Source organism: Electrophorus electricus, chromosome 6 (genome assembly GCF_041902795.1).
Source record: "Electrophorus electricus isolate QZ-2024a chromosome 6, ASM4190279v1, whole genome shotgun sequence".
Classification (NCBI taxonomy): domain Eukaryota; kingdom Metazoa; phylum Chordata; class Actinopteri; order Gymnotiformes; family Gymnotidae; genus Electrophorus; species Electrophorus electricus.
In genome coordinates, this window is record NC_137502.1 from 29775976 (window position 1) to 29793828 (window position 17853).

Here is a 17853-nt window from a genome sequence, read left to right on the forward strand (position 1 = left end):
TCAGGAGACCAAACTGACATTCACTGAATCCTCAACCAGCCTCTGTAAGAATGTATTATACAAGACCCTACTACTGTAAATGATAGGATCATGTTGGTTGGCTTTTTGTCAAACATAAGTTACAGAAATTCTACATGTAGTGAAAATGTGATTTGCAGTACTTGCATTTTGGGCTCCAGAAATCCTGTTTTCCATGTTCCAATAATTATTTGTAAAAAATGACCACTTGATGGCAATGTGCATCTATTTTTAGCATCTTCCTGTTATTGGTAAATGCTGCATGTCATTTCAAAGATCAATAGAATTTTTGAACAATGGATTTGTTGAAAAGTATTTTGAATGACTATGGAAACTCTTTTTTAAGAAACATTACTATTAAAAATGAATAATATGGTAAGCAGACCTGAAAAGGTCTGTAGTAGTAATCCAACTACTGCAAAGTTCTTTTCCTTGACCTCCCACTATGCAGTGTTTGGCTTCATTATGATTTATTCACTTCATTGGTTTGGGTTTCTAAAGAAACTTCACCTTGGTTTTGGCATTGCGAATTCACTATTTTCTTTGGACTTTTTGGTACTGTTGTAAAACAGGCTTTTGGTCTAGTAGCCATTACAAGATACTGATCAGTATCTCACAGTTTAGCCTAAACTATATAGTCTGTTGCAGAATCCAGACCATATTTTCTTTGCAGACCATAGGAAATAAAAATGAACAAAAGCTAAATTTTACCCTAAAAACAGGTCCTACTGGTTCCCCTGCTTGGATGGTGTTTCTTGCACCTTTAATCCTTGGCTCACATGCCCTAGTAATAGAAGTGTTATTTCTAGGGGGTGGATTTGATAAGGCACAATCAACGGTTGGGGAGGGGTTTGTCGTCATGGCTGTGTCTGTGGGGATTGGGGCCCATGGAAAGTATTTCTACCGTTCTGGTAGGTGTCACAGGGGCCTTTGGTACAGAGCCCGAACTGAACAGCTGGTTTCTCCAGCAGCACACTCAAGCTGCTTGTCTCCCTCACCTTCCTCGTCCTGTGGAGAAGACCTACACGAGCAAGACGTACCAATGGGTGTTTAGAGATTCATGTGAATTCAGCGCCGTTCATGTAGCTTAAAGGTACAGCTGCAAAAAAAAAAAAGACACAAAGACACCAAAATGATACTTGGAGAGAAATAAGTAGGGTTACACTCATCTTCAGTGACACTACACATCTGTGAAAACCTGCTCTAATGTCCTCATTGACAGTGGCAGTCTTTAGGCACTTCCTGTACAGTACAAGCTAAACCAAATGGGTAGTCTGGTGACCACTGGAACGATTGTATTATGTGGCTGATGGCCAAAGCATTAAAATGTTTATTTATGTCACCTTACAAATTTGAGGTTTGTGCAAAACATTATTGCAGAATTCGTTTTGTCATTTTTAAATATATACATTTTACAATGACATTTCTCCCAGAAAGGAGTAAAAGAATAATATTGTTTAGATTTTTTAAGGTCTCACTTTTTTTGGACATTTCATATATCCTATAACACAACAAAGGTTAATATTTTTTGCTGCTGCCACATATCAAAGTGATCTAAATAATCAAAGTATGGGTTTATTGTGCATACTGTGCTACTGCATAAATCTGGTAAATGGGATACATGTTGCTTGATAGTAAAACATTATCCGGTGTCTTTATTAGCCTTTGGCATATTGCTTTTATAAATTCACTGTCAGGAAAAAAAAAAAAGTAATGATATGCAATAGTTTTCAAGATATCAGTAAGTAGAAGTACAAAGTAAAGTGCATACATTAGCTAATGACTTTTAACCTACAAAAACAATGACATGAAAGCTATGATAATACTGAGTGTCAGGAAACAAAAAGCACATGACAATGAGAAAATATTTTTCCTGTCATCAAAGATAGAATGATTATACAATGTCTGAGCAAATTTTGACAACATGCAGTTGAGCATAAAAGGCTAAAAGCAACTGGTCATATAAGGCACAGTGGCCCGACTGAAGGGGTCATAGAGGCACAAAGACTGTACAAGTTGTGCAATCAGATCTTGGTTAACCTGTACAAAATGCTTTTGATTGAAAATTATAGATAAGACAACTGTAATGCTATCCTGTCCATAAAAAATTAAACTATCAGATAAAATGACTGCAGATATCAACACGCAGTACTCATTTTCTTGACTTGTGTTCAATGCATTCAAGCCCAAGTTGAGACAATAAATACAACTCTATTAGAATCTTCAAGAAATTGCAATTCCAGTTAAATGTTTCATAGCTGGACAATAACAAAATAGGCAATGGAATGGCTTTTCAGACGAGATTATTTACCAAAGATCTCCTGTCAAACAACTAATAATAAGACTACTGGATTTAAGGCTTCTTGGCATATATGCAAACAGTACATATTTAGACATGAAACAATTATTTAAAAAATTGCACTTTAGGTAATAAGTTAAAGAGCTACACAAGTGCAGAAGAAGAAATAGAGAAAGAAGAGTATTGTACAGGAAGCTTGGTCCACGAATTCACACACTGTTTTGATAATACGTTGTTGTTATTCTGTACTCCTTCTGCGCTGGCTTCCAATCGGCCAGTTAGCTCGGACTGGTTTATGAGTGAGCAAATCCCTGCCAGCTCTTGAACTCACTCTCCTGTGTGAACAGTGACACTGCAGTCAGGTGATTCATGCTTTTGTGCTGCTTGGAGAGTTTCAACATGCGATCCAAAGTCTTCTCTGGCCCCGCTTTCTCCCATTGTTGCTACGCATGGCTCTGCACGGAGATGCTAGAGAGGTCGTTCCGTATGATTTCGTTGACTGTAAAAGGACAGTGGGAAAATACATGTTACTCCAGTGGTGCATATATACAAAACAAACTCAGTTGTATCTCCTCATATGCTGGGCTGGCCTAAGACAGTCAAGCATCCATAAACATCTGATGTTGGAATATGTAGGGTGGAATATTTTGTGCACAAATCCTATCAAAACACAAACCGCACGCAAATGATTGACGCGGAGAGGAGGTGAGGCGGGCCACCGTCACATGCCCTCCGAGCAGAAGAGGCCTTCTCTCCCTTCCTGTCCCGCAGTGTTCCCACACCCGAGGTGCCGCGCTTGCCCGCTAGGCTGTGTTCTTTGGCCCGTACAAGGGAAGTCACAGCGCATGGCCGCAGGCTAAACAAACCCTGTGGGCTTTCTCAGGCAGGAGGACAGCGAGGGGGACCGGATAAGGCCTCCTCTTGGCGTTAGCAAGTAAGCATATTAGCGGCAGGCTCACTATCTCCCCTCTATCCCTCCGGGAGCATAGCGTGACAGGTTTTTGTTTCTGAGGCCCACTGCAATGTAGCCTGTGAATGGCTACCAAAAGAACTCTGACACTGGTGTCTGTTCAAAGAATGATGGCCCACTAGATGTCATAAAACCCATGTTCAGTGGTTAGAGAAGCAGCTCCTCTGGATCCTCATCGGAATGAGTATCAGATAGCATAGCTCTTTTCAAAACAGCACATTCCTGTTCCATTACGATGCACAGGGAAAGGGTCAGGGCCTGTTGCATTCCTTGCATTTCACATAAACACCTGCAGGCATTTAATTTCTGCAATCTTTATTTTATCTTTTAGATAAAATACTGGTGTTTTAATCATTAATGATAAGAAAAATGAAGTTAGCCTTAAGCAGAGCACTTCACAGAACAGTTACAATACAAAGCAGCATTTCTAGTGATTAAAGGCCTGGTTTTTTTTTGGTCACTGCTTTGCTACACAATCTAGTAGATTCCTCATACCACCTTTGTTCATACCATTATCAATGTCATAAAATGAACTTGTGCCAATTTACACACTAAAGGGAGTCATTTAAGGTTCTTGCAAGAGGGATCCGGGGCCCATTCTAAGCTTAGACCACAGTGAATAGTGCTGCTTTATATGAAGGTTGAGGGAGGGAGGAACTGAGGGAAAAGGAGCGAGAGGGCTATGGGAGCTGGAGGCTGTGGATTTCCTCCCAGCCAAGACCTGGAAGCCTGCTGAGGAATCCCCTCCGAATGACCTGGGGTCCTGGAGCTCCCACTGCAGACCGGCTGCCGAGAGCCGGCCGCCTTCCCAGCCAGAGAACAATGGATCACAGGGTGTCTTTCATCTCCTCGTGTGGCGCAGCCGGGCCGCCCTACCTGACCGAGGCCTGACATGGGTTCTTCCCAGTGCGGCCATTCTCTGCCCGAACAGGGTGTGTAAGGCCACAAAGGTGTTTAGATTTTACCCCTGCAATCAGAGCAGCCAAAGCCAAAATTGTGCCACACTGGCGTCAGATATTAAACATATTGCTATAGGGAAAACAACCAAATTACAGAACTGTGTTTAATTTAAGCATTACTTATATACCTATGTGACTAAGAAATAGCAGTCCACTGTATGTAACCACAGATGTAATGTTAAATCCCCTCGGCATTCAGAGGAGGAGTTTTCTCATGGCGATGGAGCCATAAATATGAAAACCTCAAGAAATGTTGTAGACTCCCCTGGGTTTGAGTCTCAGAGCTACCGAGATTGGCTGTCTGACTGGTCGTTACCAATATCTTAACAGGAAAAAAGTAAAAGTGAAGGCTGAATTATGGTGAGCACATGCACACATCTCTAAACCACCTGGCCAGGCTGAAATAATTAGAAGCCCTTCACATTTAGAAGCAATTTGCAGTGATATGTCTTCATGAAAAATTTTGGCAAGCAGTGGTAACTTTCATGGGAGTTTAGATGGTTTAAGTATTCAGATCTCTTGATAAGTTCTCATCTGTCAAAACACCATAGGAATTCAGGACGAAATACCTGTCTGGCTGTCCCTAAGCACTAAAATTTCATTCAGATAATTTATTACAAGATGATGGCCTCCAAAACCATATTTTAGACATTAATAACTACTGAATGGTCTGCAGGTGTAGATGCTTGAATGGGGGGTAAAACAGATGTGACATTGATCATAGCAGATTTAGCTATACATTTAGAGAGCACCGATGAGACAAATGGGAAAGAAATTAATCTCTACAGGCAAATTCAGCCTATTCTCTTCACTACCGATGATATTCATCTGTGATTCAGATGTCTAAGTCTGTGCACGGCTCTATGCCTTGGGGATGGGATGACCCCTCTCTTCCCCCTCTATCATTGGCCACGCATGTCCACTGAGAAGCAGTATCATTACAGCTCCAACTCCGTTCGCTTACAGCCCAGTCTGGCTTTCCACTCACTTGGAGCTGCTGAACTTCAGGCGGTCCATCCAAGTCACGTAAGCGATCCCTATGTCCTCCAACTTCTCAGTGCGCGAGCGTTCAACGGTATCAGCCAGTGTCAAATACGTCAAGCCCATTTGAGCAAACTTTAACAAAGAAAACATGCAAAAAGCCTTTCCAGGGACTCCGCCTAACTAAGAAAGGTACTGACACAATATTGAGAAAGCATCCTGAAACACATTCCCTGAAGGACAGTATATGTTTTGTTCTACTACTTTGAGTGACAATGTAACTTTGCCCCCGAGGGTGGTGGTCAATAACATTTAAATGCTTTTGTCCCATCCTGTCTGCTTTGAGAATGCAACACTTTGATCTTGGTTAAAGATAGATGAGCTCATAACATTTACTGAGTCACAAATGACTTGATGCAATTTGGATGCCATGAACCATGCCTAATCAAAAGGCTATGTTGTCATGAGTTACCATGGGATATATTTTGTTTTGCTGCCAGATTTCATATGAGGGGTCTAATGAAAGGTCTTCAGCAGTGGATCTTGGAGTGGGCTTAATAATGCTCTGCTGTGAAATAATGGCGAAGCAGAAACAGTCTCTAATTCTTACCAAACACAATGGTCTGGATTGAATTCCATCACTTCGGTCATGTTTGATGGTCAAAGATCAGCTACTAAAAGCCTCCGTCAGTTTGGCCAGCCAGGACCAGTGGGAATTTCACAAGAGAATATCAAAGGCCTGCCCAAACTGTGTTGCCTAGAAACAATTGTCACAATCCTAGAGACAAAGGTTTTCAATTACACTGAATCTATTTAGATCACCCCCTTTAAAGGAAGCTGCAATGTGACTCATCTCATCTGGTATTCAGTTCATGTTTATGTGAAAAGATACAGCAGTTACTTTATACTTGCATAATCATCTTAAATCTCATCAGCTCAAATAAGTGGATAAAATGCCACAATGTTCAATAAAATAATCCTTTTGTCCGATCACAATTTCCTAATTGCCTATTTGTAGAAAGATTTTGTGCATAGCTTCACAATAGTCATAACAATATCCCAATGAGCACTATCTGGCCAACCCCATATATCTTTCTTCAATGTGAAAAACAAAGCAAGGCTTAATTATTTGTTAGCATTAAGTTGTGCGATAATGGTGCCATATCGGCGAGGCGGCTGTAGTGACTTTGGGCTGGAAGTGAATAAGTGGATATGAGGTAATCCAGGGACGTGCTTCCTGTTCCAGACGGACAAGCAACAGCTGCAACAGCCTGATAGAGTGCGGAGACCCCGCCTGGTCTCTGCCTCTGGGAAACAGAGGGAAAGTGGGGAACTCCCAAACAATTACCCCCAGTGCCATTGCTAGCCTCATTAAATGGCCCAAAAACGCAAGTGACCCCACAAGCGCTAATTGCCTTAATCGGCACATGACAAAAAAACAGATGACCTAAAAAAAGAGAGCACACATCCTGAGCATCGTTTACGTTGTGCAAGGGAAGGACCATGCTGAGTCAGACTCCAGCAACGCCTACTTTTGGTGGGCCAAGCCACAGGCCACGGGATGTTCTTGGATCTGCTTACCAAGCCTAGCATTACTGTACTGTTTATTCACTCCAAGAAATCACTAATGACTGATTAGTTCACCCTTGAGTGAGAGATTTTGAATTTAATACTTATATTTATTGAAAGCCAAATTCATGAAATTAATCACATAAGATGGCCTACCAGTCAAAAGTTCACTTTCTGGAAACAATTTGTTTTTCATGTAATTGACAATGTTTTATGGCAAATAAGTTTTTTCTAAATACACTTTACAATATACCGAACAAAACATATAAGTGTAATTAAAGGAACTGAATATCAATAGACCTTCACAAATGCAAGGCATTTGGAAAACAAGTTTCAGCAGGAAACCACAAAACCTGTCATCCAAGCTGTCCTGCAGCAGTTCCTTAAGATATAGGGTTCTTGTGAACGTATCCAGCACATTCTGATTCCATGGCCTTAAAGTGTAGAGGTCATGTTGCTAATTTTAGTTATTCTTCACTTTCCTTCTTTGCCAAGAAAATGTTTACACAACTTCAGGGTGCATTTTAGGTTGTTGTCTTGCTGAAGAATAAAAGACAGTCCAAGTAACAGTAATCACAGTGGAATAACATGCCTCTGTGCTACAGCAGCAGATTGAGATCTCCATGGACTTAGTGATGATGACAAACATTTCAGCTAAACAACCCCGGACCACGACACTACTCCTTGCATGACATGGAAACTGCACATAGAGAAGTCATATGCCTGACCTTTCTGCGTTATACAGGCATATGAGCTGGCCCCACATACTTGAGCTTTGAGTCAGGTCCCTAGCACTGACTTCCACTTCAGCTCAGAATGGTCTCCTCTTCTTTTTCGACATGGTTAATAAAGGTTTCTCTCTCAGGAAGACCTACTTCATGCAGCCTCTTCTAGAGTCGATTCTTACAAATCTTACAAATTAAGTTTATTCAGCGTTGCTTGTTCTTCAGGGGCCGGGAATCATAATCTCAGACTTGTGACTCGAATGAACTCTTGAACCAATCTTGAATCTTGGCCCCTTTGATTTATTTGGTCTTTATGAATACCATTTTTTTAAAACATGTTGGCTGGTCCTGACAATAGCAGGTCACTTGCAAGGATCTGCCTGTTTGTCCTAAAGATAGATTAATGTTCATTTCTTAAGTAATTCAGACCAACCTGTGCTATTTTATTTCCCAGTTCTTTAGATTCAAGAATAACAACTAGACAATAGTTCCTAGAATAACAAGAATAACAATAGTTCATATTCTCTCTATTCTTAGAGTACGGATGAAGCCTCACTTGGTAAAAATTGCTAACAAAATTACCTAAATATATGTATCGATTTGATCTTCAACTGACATGGACTTCAGACTAAAATATCCTTTCTTTTGGTAACCATTTCTTTGAATATTATTTAATCATTTTTTCAAGTAGATTTCCACTTTCGTGTAAAAATTAAAACATTGAATGTAGTTCAGTTATAGTTGTGTGCTTCTATGAAGACACACCAGGTACTGAATCATTACAGCCACTGTAAGCAATGTTTGCAGTTCCACAGTTTTTATACATATATCACATAACACCTCAAGCAGGTGCACTCAAACAACTGAGTGGTAGTATGAGTTCTGAAAGTTTGTTTAATCAGAAAATGTGAAATTTTAAAACACACAAAAAAGTATATGACAACTGCTACAATATGTATTATAGGTGACTACACAAACCCCTTAATATTCTTCTAGGTCTGGGTCCTCACCTGCGGCAGACCTTGGGCTTCATTGCACCAAGGCCCCCAGTTCTCACAAGGACAGAGACCCCCAGCTTTCACAAGCACAGAGACCCCCAGCTCTCAGAAGCACAGAGACCCCCAGCTCTCAGAAGCACAGAGACTCCCAGCTCTCAGAAGCACAGAGACCCCCAGCTCTCAGAAGCACAGAGACTCCCAGCTCTCAGAAGCACAGAGACCCCCTGCTCTCATAAGCACAGAGACTCCCAGCTCTCAGAAGCACAGAGACCCCCTGCTCTCATAAGCACAGAGACTCCCAGCTCTCAGAAGCACAGAGACCCCCAGCTCTCATAAGCACAGAGAAGAAATAAAGCAGTGGAACGGCCAGTGCAAGCAAGATTTTCCATGAGGAAAGATCACTGGAACCAACACAAGGTGAGCCCTGGTTACACCACTGGTTCTTATCAGAGTTGAACCACAGAGCCAGATAATGGTGATATATACGTCAAGATGAGAGGGGGCAAGTATTGGGATAACAGGTTATCCATAAAATTTAATAAAAATTACTTCCCATTATGGAACAAAATAAACACAAACACACCATCACGACATCACTGACATGTGAGTGAATTAGAACCTGGGAAGAATCTACATTAAACTTAGACTGAGAGGAACTCCAAGTGTGTAGCAAGTCCAGAGCATGCATCCCCCAATCACTAATGAGCATGCTCCTGTTTATTCTCTCTGTCATATAATGAATGCAGCTGACAAGAAACACCATGCCTGAGGGGATTCACAAAAACTGAAATGTTGCCAACACATTTAACATGCTTCAGCTCCAAGGGCCTAATGAGCCGTATTAGAGCTGAGAGGTCAGTAAAATCTCCCAGGTTTTACCAGATGTGAAACGGCAGGTAATAATTTGACAAGCCAAAATACATTAAAAAAAACACTCTCTCAATCTGCATAACAGCTTGACCACAAATCTTAGAATAATGCAAACAATACTTCAACTGTTCTTTGTAAAATAATTTGCGGCCACAGATATGGTCAATGCACTTTTATGACCTCTTCCAGACTGAATATTTAGCAAAAGCAACATAGGCTCCCACATGGATAACGATTTGATCCACTGTTTGACAAGAAGTGTTATTAAATGGGAATCAAGGACAATGCTGATGAAAGCCTACCAGCATGGATGCTCTATGTCCTAGTGATTTCCAATCGCCATGGCACTAAGCGATTTGCTAGCGATTTCCAATCACCATGGAACTAAGTGATTTCCTAGCAATTTCCAGTCACCATGGAAATAAGTGATTTCCAATCACCATGGAATTAAGAGATTTCCTAGTGACTTCCAATCGCCATGGCACTAAGCTGAGTGTTGAGATCAGACCTTTTGCCAAGCCCTGGATGTTAGTTTCAGGAGCTTTGTCACTGATCACTGACTACAGATCACATTAGAAATGGAGGGCTTTTTATAACCTGAAAGAAACTTTCACTATACTTGCACTATAGCTTCAAAGTCTATAAACCTTTAATTCAATATAATTCATATAGCCATGGCCACAATAATTGATCCCTCAGACCAAAACTATACACCTCTAAAAAGAAAATAAAGTCAGCACAGGTATACATTTAATGTGAAGATAAATGCTTTAATAAATGCCCTCTCCCCAAAAGAAATATATATGTCCTACATTTAATGTGAAGATAAATGCTTTAATAAATGCCCTCTCCCCATAAGAAAAATATATGTCCAATTTACTGGCAACCCTAAATATTGTTTAATATCCATAGCAACAGTGGAACAGTATATCCATGTCGACACTAAAATTGAAAGGGTTGCCAGATAAACCTTGCTAACAGTATCAAACAAATTAAAGCATATTAAGACATTGCTGGGTGTAAGGTACTATGATGTGATGAGATCAACCTTTAACTTTCTGGTCTTTGCTTGTAGTTTTCTGAACACTGAAGAAAACATGTACATGTCAGATGTGGTTATTTGTGGGTGTGTAGAGCCAAGATACATAATCTCTTGATCTTGCATTGTTTTCAGAACTGCCAAGGCTGAACTACATGAAAATGTATTGACTAGCATTGGCTATTCATATTATATTCTATTGTCATTAGTCAAACAGGTTTTGTTGAATAAGCAAATGTAGTCACAATAAAACCCTTTTGTCCACATAATCATGGCACACGTGTACACGACACACGTGAACTTCTTTTAAGAACCATGCACAATGTAGGCCATGTAAACAAAGATAAGAGCATTATACATATAGAGAAAAGTGGTAGACTGGTGATATTTTGGAGCTTTTAAACTGCCACTGGCATTACATCTCTTAAACAACACACTGGTCGCTCCAAACACACAGCAGATCAACGCTGTGAATAAGAACCACATCCATACTGTCTCTGCAGTGCACTTAAATTCCGTTACCACTGGTGGAATGTAACAGATCCGGTTATGAGCACATCCAAGGGTCAGCATAAATATGGAGAGGTTTTGCAATCTTTATGGCTTTATGGAACTATACCTGACTTGTTGGTAATTTTGACATCAGAAAAAAAAAATTGGAGGATTATATAGTATATCAAAAAAAAAAAAAGAAGAAAATCTCCAATTTTTCTTTTTTTTATTCTTACCCAGTTATATTTTATATATATATATATATATATACATATATATATATATATATATATATATATATATATATATATATATATATATATATATCATATACATACACACACACATATATAATTATTATACACACACACACACACATATATATATATATATATTGTTCAGCTCCATATTTACTATCAACCTTGCCAAAGAGGCAGTATAAAATAAACAGCACAGGTAAGAAATGGCATTCTATGCTCATATAGATAGAGATTTTTTTTTATTCTTACCCAGTTATTTATATATATATATATATATATATATATATATATAGTTATTACAAACACACACACATATATGTGTGTATTATATAATTATTACATATATATAATTATTACATATATATATATATATATATATATATATATATATATATATATATATATAAATATATATATATATATATAATTATTACATATATATATATATATATATATATATATATATATATATATATATATATATATATATATATATATATATATATATATATATAATTATTACATATATATATATATATATATATATATATATATATATATATATATATATATATATATAATAACTGGGTAAGAATTAAAAAAAAAATCACTATCTATATGAGCATTGAATGCCATTTCTTACCTGTGCTTATTTTATACTGCCTCTTTGGCAAGGTTGATAGTAAATAAGGAGCTGAACAATGTCTTATATCTACTTGCAAGTTTATGTTATGGTTGGAGTAAAAGTAAGTCTTAACCACTTACTACAGTGATAAATAAAATGCTAAATGTCTGGCTTAAAGCTAGTTCTTAGATATTCATCAACCTTGGGGGTCCCACAAGACTTCAAAAAGACAAGTTTTCAGTAGTGCACAGCACAACATGAGAAGCGGACCTACATATGGCTTTTGACTGTGCTTTTGAGTTTCTTTGGGACTTACCATCATCTAAGTATATTTGATCCAGTTCCTGTGGCTCCTGCTTGATGCTGACAGATAGCAGGGCAGGCGCTCCCTCGTCCTGCAAAAGTGGGGAAGACCCGCTCCTTGCTGGGGCTTTGGGCAGTGCCGGGGCCTGGCCGGTACCCGCAGGCCGAGCCAGGCTGTGGCTGGGAGCGAAGACCAGCTCAGCAGTGGAGTTTGGAGTGGGGGGGTGGGAGCCTGGGGGAGAGGAAGCGCCAGTTGGCGGGTAGAGGACTGACTGCTGGTAACGGGCGGGCGTGGGCTGGATGGCCGACACATGAGGTGCGGTGCTTGGCCCCAGGCTGATGCCCGTGATGCCTGGCGACAGGCCCTGCGGGGAGAGGTGTGTGGGGGAGAGGTCGTGCACTTTAGGGTTGCCTCTAGAAGGGGAGGTGCAGGGCAGTGGCGAGGGCCTCGTCACAAGTCTCTGGGGGCTGGTGGCGTATGCCCTGTGGTCCGGAGTTGGCATGGTGGGTGGGGCTTGTGGGGCGTAGAAAGGCTTAGGGGGCAGGGTGAGGCTGGGAGGGGGAGGACGGCGCTGGGCGCACACCGGGGGCAGGTCATAGTCGTCATGGGGCTCTGTCTTTATGGTGGGAACTGAGAAGCAAAGACAGAGGGAGGGAGAAAGAGATCGCAAGAAAGAAAAACAAGAAACAAAAAAGAATAAACACGCACTGTGGGTTCATGTGACTTCATGTGAGCTGGTGCGATCGAGTGGGTTTGTGGCTAGGATACCCAGAGGCAAACAAACATTCTCATCAATGAGACTGTGTCTAAGGCAAGGCACTCCCGCCCAACTGAAAATATTTAAAGAAAGAGGGAGAAAAAAGGAATGAATCATCACCACAAGAGACTTCCAGCTGCTTCTATAATAAAAGAGGCTATTTTCTTTGGAGCGTGCTCCAGTACTAATATGCTATAAGCATGCATTATGAGATATTTTGCTGCTACAGGAAGCATCTTCTCCAATGGAGTTATGTGGCTTTTAATTGATAACCTATCAAGAAAGTATTCAATGTGTTACACATACAGTTCTTTGTGCCCATCTGAAGCACAGTTTCATTTGCTAGAGCACGTTTGATAGAATCAGTGGAACAGGGCCCTGTGCCTGGTAATCCTTTGGGCTTTGGGCTCCCGATTAAAGAAAGGGAGTGGTCAAGTAAGGCATGGGTTTCCAGATTTCTTTTTTCTCTCTTTGGAATGTAACATAACTGGAATGTAACATAACTGTATAACTGTGTATATATATATATATATATATATATATGTATATATATATATATATATATATATGTATATATATATATATATATATATATATATATGTATATATATATATATATATATATATATATATATATATATATATATATATATATTCAATATATTAATATATATTCAATTACCTTGTAACACAACTGTAAATATGTTGTTATTCTACAAAACGGATCTGTACATTCTGTACATATATACACAACCATATACATTGTACATTGTGTATATAATCATATAATACATATATTGTACATACATTGTTAATATATTTTGTACATACATAGAATATATATATTTCTCTTTGCATATCTATATTTCACATATAGAGAATATCTATATTTCTCTATGCACCCGTTTTCTTTTCCTCAGTTTGGACCGAGCACTCTCCACCATTTCACTGCGAGTTATACTGTGTATGACTATGTATGTGACAAATAAACCAAACTTGAACTTGAAACTTGAATGCATTTCTATAGAGGGGCTTGGAGAGCAAAATTTAAACTTTGTATCCTGTGAGCCCTTAGGCAAGGATGCCAAAAGCATGCTAAATTTATTTCAGTGGACTTTCTGAGAATGGCCTTGCTCCTCTCAGATGGACCTGAATGGTCATGTAGATTATTAGGAGCCCCTTATTTATGGCCTTGAAAGCCGTGTCTGTTTCTAGCACTCGAATAATTCTCTTATGGGGATAGCCACTGTGCCATGACAACGGGCAGACCACAATCAATTCAAATCCAATATTTAAGACTATATATAGTTTAATATTTCTTTGCACCCATGCAGCTTGCACTGTGAACTGAATTAGAATTTAACATTTGCTCTGCTGTGCATTATTATTATTAGAGGTTTATTTATTAGTAGAGATTATTTATTAAAAATCCAAATATTTCTGTATGCATACAGCATAATGTAGTATAAGTAAGTGCTGACCAAGGCATAATCATTTTAATGTAATTATTAAAGTTATTTCTTGGTACAGTAAAACATTTTTTGCAATAAAAGTCTGATTTGATCTTTTCTGTTTAGGTGCTGGTAGGATCTCTTTTACCACTGCTTTCATATCAAATTAAAAACATTATATTATAATATAATGGACATTATACAGGAAAGCTGAACAGAAAACCATTATGTCGAAGATTGAAATGGTCATATTGACCTGGAGAATAAACAAAAGTACAATATGGAGAGGTAATACACGACAAGATATAAAAGAAGGTATTGGTTATGCAATAATTAGCTACATTTAATCTTAAACTAATGATTTTAAGACTAATGATCTTTTTGAATCCTTTCCTTGGGGAAGGTGGAGATACAAGACACATCATGCTATTGCTTATTGTCATTGTTTTGCATTACATACTGTATACACATAACACTCCTCTTTCTGACAAAATGCAGAAGGAGAGGAACTATTGACCCAGACCTGACAGACCGTACACCTAAAATAGAATCCAGATGCCTATTTCAGGTTCAGCGGGAGGAAGTAAGCCATCTGACCTCCTGATGTGTTGTCTGAGAGAGGAGCGGTGTATGGCCATGCTGTGCGATTTAGCCTCAACACGGTTGGACATATGCATGTCTTGATAATACCTTATTCTGGAAGGCCAAGAACTTGCAAAATGAAACACGCCTGTGATCTGTTTATCATTTCTGTATATCGTTCATCGAAACTGATCATTTGCAAAAGCTTTTGTCTTGATTGTTGTCATGTGTCTGGAAGTGCTCTAGATAGTATCTATTTTATAGAGTAAATCACTCATTAAGCACATTCTTCATAAGGAACACATGCAAAGCAAGGCAAAAGCTTTGTAAGAGCAAACAAAACAAAGAGCATCAGATTTCAAAACAATATTTAAAACAAAGCATATTTAATCCCTAACAACTGTGATCCTGGCCTTAAGGTCTGTTCTTAGATGCCATAGACAGACACATGGTCTCTCTACTTCTCCAGATGTTCAGTGTCTTGCCTGAGAGGACAGTGTGGCACCGTAAGAGGGGACAAAGACTTCACAATGGCCAGGCTGAGGGAGACAGGGCAGGGCTACATTCGGTTGGCCCCGAGTAACTGTTCGGACCCACCCGCTGGTTACACGCTAATCCTTGGGCAGTAGCTCAAACTTTTTATAGGTTGGGGCCATTTTTTTCCTTTCCTTTAATTTCTTTCTCACAGTTGTGGTGAATTTGCATAATAGAGTTTACATAGAGAGCCCCACCTGGGTGTTGCTTCTGATTTGCCTTTATAACCCAACAAATGATTAAAGCATGTTGATAAGGAGATGTTTAAGAACTGGGTATATAGTAAGAACTCAGTATATAGCTTGAGCCCTCTTTCTGGAAAACCTGAATAAGACACAAGTTCTGAATTCTGAAATCCTGAATTAAGACACAGAAAGTGAAGTTTTACCATTCGGGGGCAGATAGGTGAACCGCTGGTATTGGCTCCTCTTCCGTTTGCCATTGCATATGTAGAAGTTCACCTGAACTGGGCTTGATATCCTTTGGTTTCGATAAGGGGGAACCTCCACAAGTAGGCTTGTCTGTTAAGGAAAAAAACAAGGAATATAACATTTCAAATCAAAACAATCTCCTTATACTTTGGGACTATATTAAACTCCACTGACTATAAATTAAATACAGCATTTTTAAAATGCTGCTAAGAAACTCATAAACAAGCAAGTTTAATGGTTAAATATATGCATGTATGGTTTATATGGCCACCAGTGAACACTGACTACATTGTCTCCACCATTCAAGTTCACAGTGGCAGCAGCAGGGTCCAAACACCACAGGTACCCCGCTTGGCTGCGGCTTCGGCGCGACGGTGGCGAGCGCGAGGCAGCCATAGCAGCATACGTGCTTATTTTCCTGCCTTGCGCCCTGACTCGGAGGGCGTCTGGGGACATTTCGCCCGCGCTCTGCCACTCTTCGTCTTCAGGCTCTGGTGAACTTCTGACTGCTGCACCAACTCTTGCCATGACCACGGTACGCATCCCTCACTCCCATCCCCCGCTACCCTGGAATGAACCTTGTGTGGCTGGGAACAGACTGATGGAGGCGCTGAACAGTAGCCAGGCAGGAAGTCATCAGTCTTCTTGCAGGTTTTAGAGCCATGTGCAGGTGAGCTCCCTGCCACTGTTTATATTAGCACGCCGGCAAGGCAGCCGAGCAAAGCCAGATGAACCGCACACTGCTAGAAGGAATTTCATCTGTTAACTCAGCTCTCTGCCTACTGTTACTTCTTTCTCTTTCCATTCTATGGACAGTGAATTTTCTATTCTTCAAAGAAATCACTGCACCACTGTGGACTACCGCCTCTTCTCACTGTGTGTCTACCCAGGGCCCCAATTTGGTTTGTACTCAAACCCTGCTCTGTGCTGCTTTCAGTCCGTTTGTCCCCTGGCCTCATATGGACCAGTGAAGGATAAGTGCGGTATTATTACACAGATGAAAGTGATTGAAGCGAGCAAAATCCCATCGATAAGTCAAGCGAGCACCTGGCACAACGCATAAGGCAACTTATTAGACACGAGGAAGCATGTGGTTTAGGGCGAGTCAGAAACTGGTTCATATTAAATAAATATATAAATGCAGGCAGGGTAGGGAAGGGAGGGAATCAAAGAGCCCCTTGTAAAAAAAAAGAAAAAAAAAAGTGTTTAACACATTAATGCTCCATTCAACCAGATGGTCTCCATTCACTCTGAGAGCACTGAAAACAGGCATGGAAGCCTCACGAAGTTATTAACCAATAGAAGTTAAAGGAAAGCTCGATTTCAAACATTTGCAGGTTCAGTGATACTTACTGCTCCAGTATAGATTAGAAATTCTGATTCAGCTAATCACTGAATATGGTTTAACAACATACATCATTTAACATGGATTTAAGTGTTAATGACATTTAAGATTACTATTAAACACATTACAAGTCCTGTGGTCTGAATAATTCATACAGATGAAAGTGCTGAAAAGATTCAGTGCCCAAGATTATAAAGTCCAATGTTGCAATATCTTAATGCATATCATTTAACAGACAAAGTCACTCATTTTATAGGCCCAGTTAAAGAGCATGTGCTTTGAAGGTTATAATTAGGAAGCTTCTGTGCCTTATTAAAACATGCTAAAGGTTATAAGAGCAATGCTTCAGGTGCAGAGCTGTTTGGTCACATTCCCAGACAGAGACAAAAGACCAACGGTTCAGTCAAGCAAATTCCATGTTGTTTAGGAGGACACTGGTTAGGTGCTGCCAGTGTTTAGAATGGGCCTGTTCCAACAGACTAGGTTTTAGGACCTGCAGACAGACATACTTTATTAGTGTGTACATGTGTGTGTGTGCGTGTGCATGTGGAGCAGGTGTACTGCCTCACACATAGACACTGTCTAATCCCAAAGCCCAAACCATGGTCTCTACGCTCTGGGAGTATGCCTCAGTCAGTGAGAGG

At 39.8% G+C, this 17853-nt stretch overlaps 1 protein-coding gene across 4 annotated transcripts in view; it reads right to left on the reverse strand.

The window, feature by feature from the left end:
- Nucleotides 1–1646: 1646 nt before the first annotated feature.
- Nucleotides 1647–17853, reverse strand: part of nfatc1 (nuclear factor of activated T cells 1) — a 34571-nt gene continuing 18364 nt past the window's right edge. For 3 of the 4 annotated variants that reach the window (XM_081716346.1, XM_081716348.1, XM_081716347.1), the window contains exons 8-9: nucleotides 15822–15954; nucleotides 11825–12739 (exon numbers count right to left, since the gene is read on the reverse strand). In XM_081716346.1, the coding sequence (XP_081572472.1) occupies nucleotides 12027–12739; nucleotides 15822–15954 (846 nt within the window). In that variant the 3' untranslated portion in view covers nucleotides 11825–12026. Of the gene's footprint in view, nucleotides 2817–11824; nucleotides 12740–15821; nucleotides 15955–17853 lie in introns of those variants that run through there. The other variant, XM_027019544.3, reaches the window with a different exon arrangement.